At 52.1% G+C, this 18570-nt stretch overlaps 1 protein-coding gene across 12 annotated transcripts in view; it reads right to left on the reverse strand.

Annotated features, from left to right (window-relative positions):
- Window positions 1–3810: 3810 nt before the first annotated feature.
- The window catches only part of FGD3 (FYVE, RhoGEF and PH domain containing 3), a 37331-nt gene continuing 22571 nt past the window's right edge, over window positions 3811–18570 (reverse strand). For 5 of the 12 annotated variants that reach the window (XM_016126032.2, XM_016126027.2, XM_016126028.2 and 2 more), the window contains 10 exons: window positions 15446–15592; window positions 15235–15327; window positions 13765–13844; window positions 12639–12669; window positions 11570–11677; window positions 10081–10143; window positions 7127–7249; window positions 6709–6849; window positions 5023–5340; window positions 3811–4769 (listed from right to left, as the gene is read on the reverse strand). In XM_016126032.2, coding sequence (XP_015981518.2) covers window positions 4527–4769; window positions 5023–5340; window positions 6709–6849; window positions 7127–7249; window positions 10081–10143; window positions 11570–11677; window positions 12639–12669; window positions 13765–13844; window positions 15235–15327; window positions 15446–15592 — 1347 coding nt within the window. In that variant the 3' untranslated portion in view covers window positions 3811–4526. The remainder of the gene's footprint in view (window positions 4770–5022; window positions 5341–6708; window positions 6850–7126; window positions 7250–10080; window positions 10144–11569; window positions 11678–12638; window positions 12670–13764; window positions 13845–15234; window positions 15328–15445; window positions 15593–18570) is intronic. The other 7 variants (XM_016126037.2, XM_016126033.2, XM_016126036.2 and 4 more) reach the window with 5 other exon arrangements.

Here is an 18570-nt window from a genome sequence, read left to right on the forward strand (position 1 = left end):
GTGGAAGCCTGTCTGCAAACACGTTCCAAGAAGCTCTGGAGCAAGGCGAGCCCTCCTTTCTCCCTGGATACCCAGCACTAGGACTGGGTGCTCAGAGGGCCTTGGACTCCCAGGCCCTGTCAGATCCCAGGAGGGGAGAGACCCCTCAAGTAGCTGGGGGACGGGCAAAGGGTGGAGTTCCCTAAGGTCTGGGGTCTGGGGCCTGGGGTAAGCCGGGACTTTAGGAGGCTGATCCTGTGATCTTCATGTGCACAGTGGGGGCCTGCTGTTCCCTGAGAGGATGGAGGATGCTGGCGCCCATACAGGCAAGTCAGACCAACCTAGATCCAAATGCCCCTTTGCTGGTGTTCTAGGGTGTAGCAGCCCTTCTGGGTCTCATTGTGCTGATCTCTGCAATGAGACTAGATGTTTGAGGAGGAACTGACTTTGTGTCCCTTAGACCTGGGGACCCCTGGGAGTCAGGAGAGTACTGGACCTTTATGACCCCAGGCAGCTATCACCTCTCTCTGAGTTTCAATTTCCACATCTGTAAAATGAAGATTCCAGACTCAAAATGCTCAGGGGCCACGCAAATCTGTTGGCAGGTATTAACTGAGTACCTTCTATGTGCCAGGCACTGTTGTAGATGATGCGTCCTGCCCTTGGAGCTTCTGTTCTAGATGGGGAAACATTTAAAAAGATGGTAAATACCCAAACACAAGGGAGAGAGACTGGATGAGGGCTCTCTGAGGAGGTGGCACTGAGTAGTCTTGCAAAGACCTGCAGGAAGAGTGAAGAGACAGCGTGTGCATAGGCCCTGAAGTGGAAAGGAGCTGGTGTGTTCTGAAGGCCTAGTGGCCTGAGCCTGGTGACCTGGGTGGGGAAGGAGTGTAGGAGAAAATGAGGCTAGAAGTATGGCAGGGCCAGAGGCTACGGGACGTCACCTGACCTCTCAGTCCCAGAAATCCAAGTGGCCTGCCAACAGGTGTGCTAGCAGTGGTTGCTGCATGAACAAATGAATGAAGAGTGGATAAGTGACTCCTGCTGGGTCCCTAACTCATTGTATGATCTTGGGCAAGTGTATATTCCTCTTTGGGCCTCAGTTTCAGTACTGCTAGGATATTCTCTGGGTTGTAATTCTTTTCACTGTGTGACTGGGCCGGGCATCTGGCCACAGCAAGTCTGTGTGGACACTGGCTCCTTTCTCTTCTCAGGACTGCAGGGAACATGGCTAGCATTCCTTCTGGACCTAGTAAGAATATGCTTTCCCCTGGCAGAGCAGTCAGCAGCCCCCTGGAATCCATGGCAGGGGCCTGGGTTCCAATCACCAACCTCTGCCAAGAACACCATTCACTCACTGACCCATTTTCTTTTTTCTCTAGCTCCTATACTTTTGCTCAGGTGTACACCATGCTCCAACCACAGCCCCTGGGTCTGCTACCAGGATACTCTGGCCTGCAGGCTGGGCAGGCAGCAGCCCCTTGGAGCACAGAAGACCCCTTTCTCAGGTCTCAGACTCCTGTGAATGCAGCACAAGCGAGCCCCGTTGGGGTGGGCAGTGTGTGAAGCCCCCTGGTGGGCAGCCTGATCCTCGCAGCCCTTTTTTGGGCAGATAACTTCAGCCAGGGGTCCCCGGAGACAGACTAGGAAGGCCAACCCAAAAGGTGTGCAGCATAGGGGTTTGTACGCCTAAAGTCCTTTGTTGCCCCTCTGGGCCTCAGCTTCCACGTCTGGAAAAGTGAGGATGACAGCCTGTGGCCAAAATGAGTTCAGATCTTGGCTATTTCCACTTCCTAGCTGCATATTGGCAGCTCACCCCAAGATTTCATATTCTGAAATAGTTGCTAATATTTATCAGGATATTTCATAAGAACATCTGTGTTTCTTTCATCTCTTGGAAAGCTGGAAGCTCCAGCCACACAGGTCCCTGAGTGGAAACAACTGGTGCTGGCCTCTGGTTGCCCACTGAAAGTGTCTGTGTCAACACCCACTGGGGATGTGGGGCCCTGTTTCCATCTCAGCTTTGACCATCCCCATTGCAGCCCCATGCCTATCCCAGTACTCACATCCCTCCTTCCCCTGTAGCTCCTGCTCCCCAGAGCAATGCCAAAGGAGACTCCCTGTGGAGACCCCCCTCGAGGCCCTGCCCTCCCTAGCCTGCAGTGCTCCTCCCACTGATCCTTGCAGACTTTGTTGGCCCTGCTCTGACCTGGGCAATATTCTTGGGACACCGGCCTTGGGGAGTCCTGGGTAGGGGGAATTCCCAGGGACCTCTGGCCCCTGCCGTGTCCCTTTCCCCTTCCCTGCTTCTACTCCTCCCAAACCTAGGCACAATTTCTTGAGGCTATACAGTTCCTTCTCAGTGTTTCCCCAGAAGATCCGTGGCAGGTCAGGGCCCAGCACTGTCCAAAATTGGTAGCAAGGCATCTTTCCTCATCCTTCTATAGCCACAGCCCATGAGGATGTCTCCCATGGGAATGCTTCCTGACCACCCCCCCACCTCCCCTTAAGGCTAGCCCTAGGTGGGACAGGTTCTATGGACTGTGAGGGAATATAACATTCTGGTGGATTCAGAGCTATGGGGGTAGGACCTCACCCACCTGCCCTCCCATGTCCTGGAGGAAAAAAATCCCCTGAGATCATTGCATGCACGGTGGGGTGGTGGGGTTGCAGTGGGGGAGGGGGGGGTGGAGGGGGAGGGCATGAGCAGGCTGCCCTGGTGCTGAGAGCTTGCTGGGAGACCTGCCATGGGGATCTCCGGTAGTGGTACCCATGTCACCTCCCAAACCCAAACCAAGTGCTGCCATGCCCAGTGAGTTAATTTTGAACTCCCAGTCTGGAGCTGTGGGACTCTCATGGCCTCCACTCTGTGACTCAGTATCCTTAGCTGTTAAGTGGAAACATCCTGGGGTTATAGTGAGATTGGCATAGTGTGGGCCTCAGTCACCCATTGTCCTTGCCCCAACCTGTGTGGGGCTTTGTTGTGTTTCCTGTATTTGCAGGATCTTGGCCAGGGACCCATGCAGGCTGGAAGGGGCTGGCCTCCCCTCTCCTGCTGGGCAAGTCCCTGCTGTCAACTGGGGCCAGAATGCCCACTGCAGGGTGATGAATGCTCATAGACTCAGGATTGAGGCTCAGGTGTACAGCAGGTGTACAGATAGCTGCAACAGCATCCAGACATAGCTCAGTGGGTAGCACTGGCTCAAGCATAAGCTCAATTAAGCTCTTCCCACCTCATCTGTATCTTGCCTATCTTACTTGGGCCCCTACCTCACCTGTGCCCCACCCCCGCCACCTTACCAATGACCAGGAGCCTATTTCTAGTTCCTATGCTGGCCCTCTCAATCCCTCAGGTAAGTGTTCTGAGACTCTGACCATGGTTAGGCAGTGACAGGAATCCCCCTAGAATGCCATGTAGATGTTAGAGAAATGGGGGGTCTCTAGGGATTGGACACCCTATGGTCATCAATCCCTAAATTCCTCTTCTCTCTCCTGAGGCCTCTTGGCTCTGATGCAAATAGCACCACAGCCCTCCCACCTTCACCCCATGACCTTCCTAACTTCTTTGTGAACACCCACACATTATGCTCCTGTTTCTATAGGTTACATGGCCCTGTCTGTCTCACTAGCATGACCAGGGATGCAGAGCAGTTTTCCGGGTGTTGCATCTGGTCTGAGGCCCAGCTATCAGATGCTCTTTCATCCTGGGACCTTCACAGGTGCTTGAATTTAACACTCCACAGGCCTGAGTCACTGTGCCCATCTGTCACCCTCATCCTCCACCCAACTACTAGTCGACCCACCTAGGGGAGCTCCACCAGAAGACTGTGCTCACCTGTTGTCTACCAATGTTTATTTACACAGAGAAGCATTGCTGGCCACCCACCAGAGGAGATAGGCACAACTCTCAGGCCCTTGCATGACACCGGTGTGGGCCTCCCACGGAGTTTCTCAGTGAGGTTATTCAGGAATCACAAGTCTCACTTGGTTGGTCCAGGCTTACCACTCGCCCTCTCCTGTGAGTAGCTTTGTACAGTATGATGGGCTGCAAGGCAACATGGGGGTAGTGGGGTAGTCTGGTAGCCAGAAGTTGGCAGAGGAGGAGGTAGAGTTGGGGGGCTGGTCATGGCTCAGCTCATGCAGTGTAGACACTGTAGACAAAAAAGGCAGTGGTTGGAGGGACGGCACAACTGCAAACGTCCATGAGGTGTCCCTAAGCATCATACATGACACTCCTTCTGCCTTCCAGAGCCCCCAAACAGCCACACAGGCAGGGTTTACTTGACAGTTGTCCTGTGTCCCATGCCAAGCCACACTGCTGAGCCTGAGGGCAGAGGCCTCTGATGTGCTAGGTAACCCCGGACAGGTTGTCACCCCTTTTTGCACCCCAGTATCTTCATCTCTGAAGCAGAGGGACCCTCCAGGGCCAAGTGTCCTGTGGGCTGATGGCCCCTCAGTAGCCAGGGCACTCTTCACATTTACATGTGGCCTCCATAGCCACCTCCCAGGTGAGAGCACAGGCCCTGCTGTAGTGGCCGAGATTCAGCTCACGGGGCTGCTGGAGCCTGGGACTTTGGGGTCCCTCGGCTGGCCTGGGTCAGGTCCCTGCAGGCAGCCATGTTCAGGACCTCCAGCCACTGCTGCTGCAGCTCAGCGGATGGGGCACTCAGGTACAATGACTGCTGGGCCTGCTGTAGCCGCCACACATGCCCAGCGTCCAGCCTCTCTGCCGGGTCTGGCACACTCACTGTGCAGCCAGAAAGGGGTATGGTGCTTGGCAACCTGCTGTCCTGCAGCAAAGGAGAAGAGAATCAGTACTCCCACTTTTGGAGGCCTGGCATCACTAAATACCGTTGCCTACAGGTAGGCAACAGAGGAGTGATTCTGGGTGGCTGGGAAACTGAGGCCCCGGGGTAATGTGAGCCACCCCTAGGAGATTGGTCCCAGGTGGCAAGGCTCAGCCCCTCTGGGCATGTGGGCCTGAGGCTGTGGGCTGCAGGAACAGGCAGACCCCTAGCATGGCCCAATGGACAGGAGACATACCTGGCTGCCTGCCTGTCGGTGCAGCACCAGTTCCAGATTGTCTGATGTGGAGATGGTGGCCCACACCTCACTCCAGTCTGAGCCACTGTCTGATACCCACAGAGGGCCACAGAGTAGGCTTGGCAGGGGGTCCACAGAGGCTGGCTTCTGGGGACACAGTAGTTGGGTCAGGTGTAATCTCCCTGTAGGTGTCACTGTCATGGGGTGGGCCAGGACCACCTTCAGGGGATGAAAATTGAGGGGGAGACAAACTGGGCAAGGGCCTGGGCCAGCTGACTTCTCCCCAGTGTCACCGCCACTTGGATTGGGCTGGATCCCCTAGGGAACGAGGCCACCAGTGGGGTCAGGACAGATATAAAGCAAAAAAAAAAAAAAAAGTGGAACAGCAGGAACCAGAGTACAGCTCACCAGGGAGGGGCTGTGATTCAGCTGTTCATGCACACTCAACATACCACGCACACACGCGCCATGCACAACACACAAACCCCACACATCCTTGTCTCTCTCTGATATGTTTAGAGCAATCATGATGGACACAGTCCCTGAGCCATTTGGAAGCATCTCAGACACACCTGGCAGAGCTGGTCACTGCTCAGACCTGGGTCTTCCAGACACTCAGTATTGAAAGTGCAGGGCCATGAGAGGGGCTTCTTTGTTGGAATGGTTCTATACTTGGTTCTAACATACTTATGAATTTGACTTCTAAAATAGACACTGAGGCAGGGCTCAGGCTGCAACCCTGGTCTACTCAGGCCACCACCCTGCAACATTTGGGGAGGGAAGCTGACATTATAAGGAGCTTTCCAAGAGACCCCTGGGTATGTCTGGCTTTAGAATCATAGGCTTTGTTATGTGGAGAAAACAGAAAAATGTACTTTTTTGGAAAGCTACATTTTCTCTTTTCTAACTATCTTGTCACCCCATAAAATAGGAACTGTGCCCTTAAAGAAGACCAGGAAAGTGGTGGCCATCCTCAGGAGGCAGGGAGGTGAGGAGGGGGCTGCTCCTCATGTTCCCTGCCCCCGACAACTCCTGTGAGGCAAGGGCAATATCTCCTCTCCGGATCTTCAATCAGAGTGACCATGAGTGAAGTTGATATTTGTTCCCATCTGCTATGGGCTGAATCATGTGTCCCCAAATCCATGTGTTGCAGTCCTAACCCCATGTGACTGTGTTTGGAAATAGAACCTCTAAGGAGGTAACTAAGTCATAATGAGGTCACTAGGATGGACCTTAATCCAGTATGACTCATGTCCTTATTAAATCAGGACACACACATACACAGAGGGATGACCATGAGTGGACACAGGGAGAAGACAACCATCTGCAAGCCAGGGAGAAAGGTCTCAGGAGAAATCAACACTACCTATATCTTGATCTTGGACTTCCTCCAAGGCTGTGAGATAATAAATTTCTGCCTGTAGTATTTGTCACAGCCTGAGCTGACTGTCCGATTCCTGGGTGCAAATGGCTCTCAAGCCCTCAGTTGTGACCAGATCCTGAGAAGCCCAACACACACACAGCTGATATCAGGCATTCCATTGGACTGATTGCCTCCATGGGGTCCACAGGCCGCTGTGGAGCCAATCAGTCCTGATTTCAGGGAAGCCAACAACTTTAGGAGCACTGTCTAGAGAGGCTGCCCAGGTGGAGAGCTTGTGTCTAGGAGGCTCAGAGGATACCCACCTCTATGCTCTGCTTGGGCTCCGAGGGGGCCTCAGGGCTGGAGCTTCCAGGAACCACTGGCTGTGTCGGGAAACACTCACGGCAGACTCGGCTCTGCCTGCCATTCTCAGCCTTGAACTCAGAGCACTTCCCACAGATGACCTGCCAGACAGAGGGGACCTGTGACTCTACCTCCCAGGGACAGAAGACTGTATTGGAAGAGGCTGGAAAGGCCACAGGGCCCGAAGAGACAGAACACTGCTGGTGAAGGGGTAGGGATTCTCTGTGGGTCGTGGGGGCTGGGAACCTGGCTAGAGGGCAGAGACCCTGAGGCTGGAGGGCCCAAGCTCTGGGGGGTGTGCATGTACACAAAGAAGACTGGGAGGAGGTACCAAGAACATGGATTGCTCAGGGCCAGCCTCCTCCTACCCAGACTCACCACCCCACACAGCTTGCAGTGGTGCTTCCTCTTGGTGATGGAGTTGAAGGTCTCACCGCAGCTCCTGCAGCCCTGTTTTTCCTTGTCACGTTTGGTCTTAGAGGACCCTCTCCTAGGCTCAAGCTACAAGAGGCAAATGGTGACAGGCATGTATGGGGGAGTGGCTGTCTAATACACAGGCAATGCACACGTAGGGCAAAAACGCTGGATGTGGTCAAGGGAATGAAGCAGGATCCCTGTTGGCCACAGACTGCCCAGCCCTCCTTCTCAGATGCCACCCTGCTGTCACATGGTGGGAGATTCTAAGTGGATCCAGAACTCCACGTCTGTGATGACTGGCCCTGTGGTGAGGCCAGTGACTTAACCTAGTACATCTGAGAGTCCATGTTTTGGGAGACAGTGGCTGATCTTCACTGAGGCCTAAAGTCAGGGACTGGACTGTCTGCACCAAGCACCTGGCTGCAAGGCCCTCACTCCCATGCTCTGTTCATTGGGTCCTGGAGTTTGGCACTTGCTCCACACCAGACACTCAGGGGCATACACGCAGTTCACCCTCATATGTGTGAGAGCATGCTCCCGGGACTGAAGAGTGGACTTCCAACTGAGAGAATAAATGTCTATGGTCTAAGTTCCCTTGTCTGTGGTATTTTGTTACAGCAGCCCAAGCTGACTAATACCGACATCTTGGCACAAGTTCCAGCCTATACTTCCCAGCTGTGTGGTCTCTACCAACTGTCTGCCCCACCTCTGCTGTGGGCCCCACCATTGTGAGGCCTGCACCAGCCTGGCATGAGAAGCCCAGAGGCTCGTTCCTCTGTGGGTGAAGCGGATGCTCACTTTGCCCAAGGCCCAGCTTCTTCTTTGTCTCATGATCCCCTCCCCCGTGGACATTGGATATAAGACAGCCCTGGGGTCCCTCTTAGTTTATTCCATGGAGCTCAGGACCATAGGGCCCTGCCAGGGGAAGAATGGGTGTCACAAATTCCATAAGCAAAACTGATGTTCCCCATGGCCATTGTGTCTTCCCTGAGGCCACTTCTGGGCTTAGCTGCCAGCCACATCACAGTCTCTTGCCTCACTCAGGGCTCCTTCCCTGGAGACTATCTCTTGGGACTGCTAGGAGACAGATAAGAACAGAGAGGGGAGGGGCCCAGGGTCCAGGGTGGGGAGGTTGAGGAGAGACAGGCCATCCAGGGGATCTCCCATGGCCAGGCAGCCCCCACTCTCCACGGCAGGGTACCCCTGCTGTTCCTATTATCCAGGTGAAGACTCTGAAGGCCCAGGAGGTGGGAGTGGTCAACAACAGGGTGGCTAGACCAGTTGTCTTGCCTGTGAACCCAGATATGCACCTTGGCCCACGGGCAGAACCAAAGCTCTCAGGCCCCTGTCAGCAGTGTTGCATGGCTCCTGAGAACACAGGGAGGCTGTGGGAGCCAAAAGGGTGTCCCTGAGATATGGGAGACAGGGCTAACCCACATGGGATGGTGGAGCCGGGGTGCGTGTCCAAGAGTGTGGCCTCTGACAGCCAGCTGGGAACCCATCCTGGTCAGAAGGATAGAGGTGGGATCTGGCAGAATATCCCACCTGGTTTCCTTTGCCAGGCAAGTCTTCCCATGAAAAATGGCAGCAGCTGAGCTAAGCTATGTGCTCTGACTGGAGTCCTGACCGGGTGCCAGCTTCCTTGGTGCTGAGCACCATGGCCACTGTTGTAGACCCTTGAGGCAATTCCTAAAGGTAGTTCCTGACACCAAGGTCCAGCGGGACTGGCAGATGGCAGGTGACAAAGTGGCTGAGGGGCAGAGAGTCCACATGTGTCTAAGGCACAGGTTTTCCCAGTCAACCATAGTTTCTTTTTGGATGTAGATATCTGACAGGTACAACCAAAAGGAGACCCTCTGAGGGGGTCCCCACCCACCCTGCCAGCCCCACCTCCTGCTCCTCTCTCTGTCTTAGCGTCAGGTCCTCCCCAGCCTAGCCTTTCTGACAATGCAGCCCTCAGGTTCCACTTCCTTGCATCCAGGACTCAGGCCCATCTCCAGCTACCTACGGACTTGACCCAGGGAAGAGTGCACCTGACAAAGAATGGGGTCACTTGGCCCTCAATGTTCCTCCAGGGCCTGTCCTAGGCTGAGGTCTGTATGGTGGAGGGCCCTGCATGAAATCCATCTTGGCTCCCTAGCCAAGCTGTCTGCATGGGAGGCAGCACTCCATGCAGGGGATTGTCACAAATATCAGAGATGCCTGTGCTGGCAAGAGACAGAGGAGTATATTGGAGAGAACCTCATGCCCATGCAAGTGAACTATAGAGGCCTCATCTGTCATTTGTTCAGGGCAGCTACATCCTGTCCTTGAGTGTACGAGCTCCTTTTCATGATGTTTCTAGCTGTTCCAAAAAGGAACCCAGCAGCACCTTCCCTGCCTGCATGGCCCCAGGCTGAGAGGAGAGCGGGCTTAGGGTAGGGATTTGGGGTACAACCGCTTCCCTGGACCCACCCACTCATGCCAGCAGTGTGACCCCTCCTTCCATTCTCCTGGGCCCAACAGACTGGTCAGATGCTGTCTACAAGAAGCCTTCCCTAATATAATCCCTGCAGGCTCTTCTGGCAGCACCCCTGCCCACCTGTCTGAACCCCAAGTCGACAGGGTTGACCTTCCCTCCCTGGATGACTCAGCCTCCTAAGGCCGGGCCACATCTTGGTACACATTCTATCCAGCACATTTCACATGAAGTGAAGAGCTCAGGTCTCCAGAAAAACTCAGCTGTGACCTCCACCCACCTGAGGTTATGGACATTTGTGTCCCAGTGGACTCTCCCCAACCCTCTACTAACAGGCCTTAAGGTCATCACTGTGGGGACCTGAGTCACACACATCACCCTCATCTGACCTTACCTTCTAGACCACCTTAGTCTGACCCAACCCTCTACCTCCCACCCCTGCATAGTGGTCACTCACCCCTGCAGTACCCCCTCCACCGTCGGCTGCCACCGCAGGCTCCTCAGAGCCGGCACTCACCATCTGAAAGGGACAGAGATAGCTGGCATGAGTGAAGGTTTCATGGCCACATGTTAAAGTCCAGTGCAATACTGGTAACGCCCCAGCCCTCTGTTTGACCAGAGTGGGGAAAGACTATCACACCATCCGCAGTGAGGCATCCCTGGTTCTAGTTCTTTCCTCAGATGTCCTTGTGAAAAGCTCTGTGCCTGCCCTCTACGAGCAGGCTTCAGTGTGCTGTGCTTACTTTAACGGCACACTAAAGGAATGTTTTGTTTCCAGGTCACCTCCGTTCAAGGCAGGGGACAGTACTTTCCCTGTCCAAGAGCAATGTGCTTTTATTCCAAAATAGACCAGAGCAGAAAAGAAATCAAGTAAATTTGATGCAAGTACTAAGTGAACAATGAGGTGGCTTGTGTGTCCAGAGAAGGCCAGCCAGGTCTGGGGTCTAGGACTTGGGTTGCTGGGCCAGGCCGGGCTGGACATCCCTCAGCTTCAGGGACACCCCTGATGGGAAGCATGAAGAGAGGGAGCCTTACTCTGATGCCTAGACAAGGGAAGTAGCCAAGGCCCCAGGAGGCTCCAGTGGGAAGGCTGCTGCCCTCACTCCTCCACTGCACTAGGCCCCAGGTATCTTCATATGGGGCAAAGCAAGCTGCCCCACTGGTGAGATCACAGCACGAAGCTTCATGTGAAATGATGCCATATCTCATGTGGCAGCTTCACCCAGGCCTTTCCTTCCTTCCCATCTGCCTGAGTGCTGACCAGGCAGCCTCAAATCACAGTGATTCTCATGCAGGCACTCAATAAAGGGTGGGCAGTGAGTGCGCATCACCTGCCATAAGCCCCCTGGTCCTGAGCATGAGGAAAGCTTGGAGTGTAGGGGGCAACTTTTCTCCCAAACACCAGCCCTTGTGCAACAGGCCTGGGCTGCCTGCAATGGACACCTGCTCCCTGCATTCACAGCCCCTCCAGATGAGCAGGCAGGTGATTCCTCTGTGGGTCCCAGGTCTGGCTGTGATCCAGGCCCCCAGCTAGGAATAGGACCCTGGATTTAGAATGTGATATTAGTGTAGTAGGGCGCTTGCACCTAAAATATGTAAACATAATTCAGCTTATTGTATCACGCATGTGTGGCTGAATGCCACTATTGTACTCTGCTATGTATGGAGCCATGTGGTTCCCTGGAGAGCAGAAGGGGAGCACAAGAAGGGGAGCAGAAGAAGTGCGTGCAAAACCATGCTCCCCTCAATGGAACTGCACTTCCCAGTAGAACTGCACTTCAAGCAACAGAAGTACATTCAGCACAATAAAGTTGGTGTCTGCTGTTTCATTCTCATGTCTGCCTCTTGTGCATTCCTCCAACTGGGCGTCTCACCATTGAACCTTCCCTTCTCAATCAGTTCAGCACTGACACCCTCCCACAAACTTGAGAGGCTCTGGTGCTCACAGGGGGATCTGGAGTGAGGGAAGGGTCCTCATCCTGGCCCAAGGAGCTGCAGAAGGCCTTGAAGGTCTGGCTGTTCTGTTTGTGTTTCTCGATGGTGGCCTCAATGACCTGAAACCAGAACACAGCAAACAAGGGCCCTCAGCACACACATGTAGGAGGGAGAGCATGGTGCCTCTGTCCCTGATGATGGAGTCCTGTAGTCACCATGTTTTCGCCTGACCAATGACCTCAAGAGTTATTAAAAGCCCCACTCTGAGATAAGGAAATGAGGCTCGAGAACATGACCAACTACCAACCAAGTCCCCACACCTCAGCTCAGGGGTCCCAGTACCACACTGCAAGCAGTCAGGTTCCCTCTCCAGGCCAAGGATGGACACTTTCTGGGAACATTCTATGTGGATTTGAGGCCATGTTTCCATTTACTGCATGAACATTTCCATTTCATCTCTGTTTGAATTTCTTTTTCCTCTTTTTACCCAGATATCTGTCCTATAAATTTTGGAAGCCACAGTTCCTAACAGTGTTTGGCCTGGCTGTGGCCATGTTGGGCTTTGCCGTAGCCCTCTTGACCTTCGTCCTCACAGGCTTGTCTGTCTCCTGCATTCCCACCATGGCTTGTCTGGAGCTGAATTTGCTCTGGTTGCCCCAGGATGCTGCCTGTCTTCCCACCCCTCCTGTCCCTAGAAGCACAAACTCTATCCTGAATCACACTGCTTTTCTTGTTTGACTTGCTGCTCTCACCTGTTGTAGAGAGAGGGCAACGTGGGTTTCCTTTGGATCCACCAGACAGTGGAGATCCACCCCCTGGGATAAGAACATCTCCCTGCCTGCCCACCTCCAAGAACTTTATGTTTATTTATTTACTGTGGAGCCAAACAAGCGAATGAATTGAAAGGCTTATGGTGTCTGAAGGTGCTTATAAATGCAGTCATTACATTATTTCAAGGCAGACAGACAGGTAGGCAACGCCTGAGAGTCATTGGGCTAGCCTATCCCTTGTTTCAACAGGAATGGCCGTATTGCTCAAGAATATGGTCATTTGGTTACTTTAAAACTTTAGGAGTTTCACCTGAATCCACTCTTGCTTCTCCTCTTCTGTCCTATGAAAAACAGAAATAGTATTTTATTAACTCAGTCTTAGATACTGATTCCTCTTAGCCCTGCAGCACATGCCTGAGCTGCTCACTGCCTCCAAGTGCAGCCCAATGCTTGGAAGATTGGCCTCGAGGGCTCCAGAACACTGTGGCCATGTGGGATCAGGTGTGTCCAGGCAGGATCAGGTGTGGCCAGTAGTGTCCGGTGTATCCAGGTGAAGTCAAATGTTGCCATGTTGGCTCAGGCATAGCCAGATGAGGTCAGGTGTGGCCAGATGTAGTTAAGTGTGGTCACACAGGGTGAGGTGGGGTCAGGTGTGACCAGATGTGGTTACATATGGCTAGGTGTGAGCAGGCATGACATGTGGAGCCAGGCCAATCTTAACTGCTCTGCAAAGATATCTGCAGCTGATGTAAATCAATGCCTCCTGGGACCACAATGCATCATTACAAAGGGTGTTGGTGGGAGAGGATGAATCTCCCACACACTGCCACCAGTCAGAGCACAAGCCTGGCACCACCTTACAGGTTAGTGTGACAATAACTACCAAATTTTAAAGCAGATGTGCTACTCTATGGCTAGCAATTCTACTTTCGGAATCCATATGACAGATATAATGACACATATGCCCAAAACCTGGTGTGAGGATGCTGCTTGCAGCACCCTTTGCAACAGCAAGGTGCTGGAGGAGCCTAGGTGCCTGTCAGTGAGAACTGGTCAATAATCATAAGGGAGAATTACATTGCTTTAGGAAATGGTGCTCAGATATAAGATAATTTCTGATAAATTAAGTGAAAAAAGCAAAATGCAGAACAAGCTATACAACCTATACAAGCCATCTTGAGCACAGAAATTCTGGAAGGGTGTTTAAAAGATGGTTAAGACTGTCCACTAGGGCAAGGAATAGGTGGGTAGAGGTTTAATTTTCATTGACTTTCTCTTAGTACTGTTACATTTTCAGTGACAAATAAGTGAATACAATGAATAAATAAAAACACATCGCTAGGTTACCCAGTTTGGAAAAAGAAGCCATGTGCTAAAATTTCATGTCAAAGACATTCAATTCACACAGCAGCAGACACCAAGGCAGCTGAGCCTACCGGGTTTGCAGCTCCAGGGACCTTTTCCTTCCCATTATGATGAATGTGTGGGCTGCATGTGGCTTGACAATATCCTGTACCTAAAGGCAAACGACCAAAGACAAAACAAAACAAAACAGCCGATTGCTTAGCAGGGCCTGAGCTTCAGCCTCATACTCTCATACATTGAGGTCTTTTCTAAGGAGGGGGCATAGGTGACCCAGCAAGTCTGTGGGCAGGGTGCCCGGTTCAAGGTCACAGTTGAGGGATGGCTGCTGCATGAGCAGGTCTGTGTGGGAGGGGGAACTGTTCTGCCAAATACACCTAGGACCTCTCATCTGTTAAATTTGCCTGCCCCTGGGATTCTTGGCAGGTTGGCTGCCAGCCCCTGGACAAGCTGAGCATTTCCCCACCAAAGCATCCACAGGCATGATGTCCGACAGAGGGATAGGAATCTTCAAAAAGCCAGGGCACTCTCAATCACTCTGCACCTGCGGGCAGGTGTCTCAGATCTGCAGGTGTCTATTATGGGCAGCTGTCCCTCATCTCCCCAACACCCAAGCCCTTGACTGGATGTGGTCCTCAGGCCAGCCTCTGTCAGAACCAGGACCTGCAAGTTACAGAGACAGGGCCCTGGCCTGCCCAGAATCTCTGGTGGGGCCTCAGAACAAGACTTTCCTGAACACACCAAGGCTAAGAACCTCTGCTTTAACACAACCAGTTAATTACACAGACTGATTTTATTTTTACAGATAAACAAAAAAAAAAAAAAAAAAAAAAAAAAAAAGGTTTCTCTCGCCAATTGTTACTTTTAATGGTATTTCTTAAATTTAGATTCAGAGGATTTTTAAGGTAAGAAGGGATTTTTTTTTTTTTTTTTTTTTTTGTATCACTAAGGCAAACCTTCGCTTTTTAAAACTGATTAAATACTTTGACTTAGCCAGTATTTTTGGAGTGCCCATTAATTCAGAGACCTCCCCCATAGGAGATGGGAATGATTCTAGCTTCTGCAGCCCCCATGCTAGGAGACATTCATAGGCTCAGGGGACTGGGACAGCAAGGACAACAGGTCATCTGGATCTTGGGTACAGACACCTATGTTTGGGCTCTAGGGTGGTGTGGGAGAGGAGAGAGTATAGACAAGGATTAAGCATTCATCCCAAGCTTTGCCTTCAGGTCTATAAATGGGGTCCTAAGCAGTGACCTCACAGGGGATGGGTCAGCCCAAGTCCTGGTGTCATTTTTCATTCTGTGAGCACAGGGTTGACAGTGCCTTGGCAAAGGGGCCAAGTAGAGGGATAGGGGATCCTGTCCATCTGGCCCAGGATACCAGGCCAAGGCACTCTCAAAGACAGTTTGGCCATGCCTGGGTCTTTGACAGAACAGAGACTCAGAGAAGCAGGCCACAACAGTGAGTGCTTCAGGGGCCATAGTCTATGTCCCCATCACTCTGTACTCTCTCGGTGGGGAGAAAGGGAGAGCCTCACTCACCTGGAGATCTGAAATGTCCATCTTCTCCCGGACACTAAACTTCTGGCCCATGAGACGCAGTTTGGGCACACAGTAAAGGATCATGCTGTTGAACTGTGATAGAGACAGGCAGGGTGAGGGGCAGGGAGACTGCCAGACAGGTGACCCTTGGCAGGGGTGGAGCTGGGTAAGCCTGAGTGTGGCCTGGATGGGGATTGGGGGGTGGACTCACCAGGATAAGGTGACGGTCCTGGGCCGTGCCATTCTTGGCCGACAGCTTCTGGATGTGACCCTCCTTGATCAGCTCATTGGTGGGGTTGACAATGTCCTCCTCCCCACCCAGTCGCTCGTATACCTCCAAGAGCTTGTGCATTTTTTCCTGCAAGAGACACAGGGCTCAGGCAGATGCACATCCACAAGGACCAGAGGTCTACAGGACTCCTGGAGACCCGGAGGTGAGCATATCCCCGCCATGAGAGTGTGGTCCAGAACCAAGATGGGGCAACAAGCCTGCTCATAAAGGTTAGGAGGGAAAACACAAGGTAACACTCAAGTTGGGCACTGAAGGATAACTAGAAGTTTACCATGAAGAAACAATAAATAACAACAGCTCACAGTAATACTATGTGCCAGGCAGTGTTTCACACATAATGTAGGAATTAACTCATTTAATTCCAGCACTAACCTTTTCAGATGGGTGCCATTATTATCCCAAATTTATACCCAAGAATACAGAGGCACGGAGAAGTTAATGAGTTGCTAGAGGTATTTTAGCTAGAGAACTGGGTCTGACCCTCTCAGCCTCTGCACTGCACACTAGCTTCGTCTCTGGGACTTTTGTGGGAGTCTTCAGGCAGACATATTGGGCAGCTGCAGTTTTTACCCCAGATGATGCCCCCTCCTCTGGTTGCCTTGCCCAGGTTCCTACTCTACCAGGCCAAACATGAGACCAGATTTATGCCAATCTGCTGTTTATCTCTCTCTCTTGCCTTACAACTGGTTGGGTGTTCACATGGTCAACCAGTGCTCCTGGGGTGTGATAGGAAAGAGTCAGCAAAAGTGGCCTCAGCTCTGAGCCAAGAGACCATGGGCTCTGACCTGTCACTGCCACTAAAGTGGGCCTAAGCCAGAAGAAAAGGAGTGAATGAAGCAGACACTGAGCTGAGCCTGCAGGAACCCCAACCCAGAGACATGAAGCATTGACCTGCCATGCTATAGCAGCCATTGCCCTTGGACCTGACCAATCTCAACCTGCACATTTCAGAAGCATGCTGGCTTGGTCATCCCTTGTGCTTCTTGTAGAAAAACAGGTGGTAGATGTGAGTGTGGGGGAAGAAGGAAGAAATGGCATGGAGAACAAGGAGGACCAGGAGGGCAGGGCTGAAGGGCTTTGCATGTTCTGGGGGTCTTGATGAGCACCTGGTGTGTACTATGAGGCTGGGGTGTACCTGGTGTGTATCAAGGATCTGGTCATGCACCTGATTTGAATTGGGGGGGGGCTGAGTGTGCACCTTATGTGTACTGAGGGGCTGGGCATGTACCTGGTATGTACTTGGGGGAGTGCACTTGGTGCATACTGGAAGGCAGGGTGTACACCTGGTCTATATTGTGGGGGATTAGTGTGCACATGGTGTATCGGGGGGCTGGGTGTGTACTTGGTGTGTAGGAGAGCTTTTTTTATACTTGAGAGGCAGTTACAGGCCGGGAGAGTTCTGAACAGAGTGACAAAATAGGCTCTTAGATGGAGAAGGGTGGATCGGAGGCCAGGGAAACTAGTGGCTTGGGGAGGTTTGTAGAGGCTGAGGTTGAGGGTGAGTGGAGATGGATTGTTGCATGAAGAGGTGGCAGTGAGCACACACTGATAATTTCCTAGGGCCACCCCTGAGTTCTCCCTGGGCCCTCAAACCAGAGCCTCCCACCTGTCACACCCTATGGGTAGTAGCCTCGCTGGATTTGGGAGAGAACTGCCACGTGGTGGGCATGCTATAGATGAGACAGGAGTCCACCCAAATGGAAGGTCCTAGGCCTTGTCCATGCTCCTTCGAGATTTATGCCTATGGGGGGCTCCTTCAAATGTCCACAGAATTCATGATCATGGAATTCTGCAAAGTAGCTTCCCTCCTTCATTAGATTTAATCTTAGGAAGAAAAAAAAGGAGGAGGAATTAGATTAAAAAGACCCAGAGTGAAATGTGACCTGTTTAGGGTTGTCATGGTGCCCTACAGTGAACCAGAGCTCAGGCCAATCTGATCTGGCAACCTTAGACCCAGATCTGGGACAGGCAGGTAACGAGGACGCTAGATGTGGACCATATGTAGCAAGAACTATCCCAAAACAAGCTGCCCACCTCACGTTTCTCACTTTTGAGAGATGTGGGATTAAAACAAATATTTCACTTTCTTTTTCCTCTCAAAAAACAATAGTGTCTGTGTCAAGGTAGATAGGTATTGGGACTGGGAGACACCAGAGCTGAGTGGGGACTATGGTGACCTGGAGGGTGGGGCAATGTGCAGGCTGAAGAGGGGGCAGGACCACCTGGATCACAGGGCATCAGCGTGGGCTCATGGAGGCCTCCTTGATCTGCAGATCCCATTACAGATAGGTGTTAGATCAACAAGGAAATGTTGCCTCCACCTTTGGGCTGTATCTGGAGGTGAGGCCTTTGGAGGTGATTAAGTTTAGATGAGATCATAATCATGAGGGCAGGGTCCCCATGATGGGATTAGAGTCTGGGATTAGAGACCCCAGATAGCTTTGTTTCTCTCTGTGCCATAAGGACGCAGTGAGAGGCAGCAACCTGAAAGCCAGGGCCAGATCTGCTGACACCTTGACCTGGGACTGCTGGCTTCCAGAACTGTGAGAATACATGTGTGTTGTTTAAGCTGCCACATCTGTGGCATTCTAGTATAGCCATCTGAGTTAACTGAGACAGAGCTTGAATGAATTAATAAATAAATGAATTGAAAAAATGATGGGAACACTGAGAGCTAATATTGTTCCAGGTTCTCTTCTCAGCATTTTATATAGAGTGATTTCATCCCCACAATGGCCCAATGAAGCATGTTTTATACATGGAGAAATTCAGGCACAGAGTGCTAAATAACTTACAATTACTGAGCTAGTATGGGCAGGTCTGTCTAGTTCTCAGTGGAGATCCTGTCTGCACTGGTGAAGAGGTGGGTGCGTGTGCACATCAATGGAGCCCACCTAGGGACAAGTGTGTATGTGGGGGGGGGGGGCGACACGGCGGGGGCACATGTGCATGCTGATGGAGCTCATCCGGGAATAGGTGAGTGTGTGTGCATGTCAAATGAAACCACCTGGAAAAAGTATGTGTGAGTGCATGGGTACAAGTGG

Source organism: Rousettus aegyptiacus, unplaced genomic scaffold (assembly GCF_014176215.1).
Source record: "Rousettus aegyptiacus isolate mRouAeg1 unplaced genomic scaffold, mRouAeg1.p scaffold_m13_p_3, whole genome shotgun sequence".
In the NCBI taxonomy this organism is placed as follows: Eukaryota; Metazoa; Chordata; class Mammalia; order Chiroptera; family Pteropodidae; genus Rousettus; species Rousettus aegyptiacus.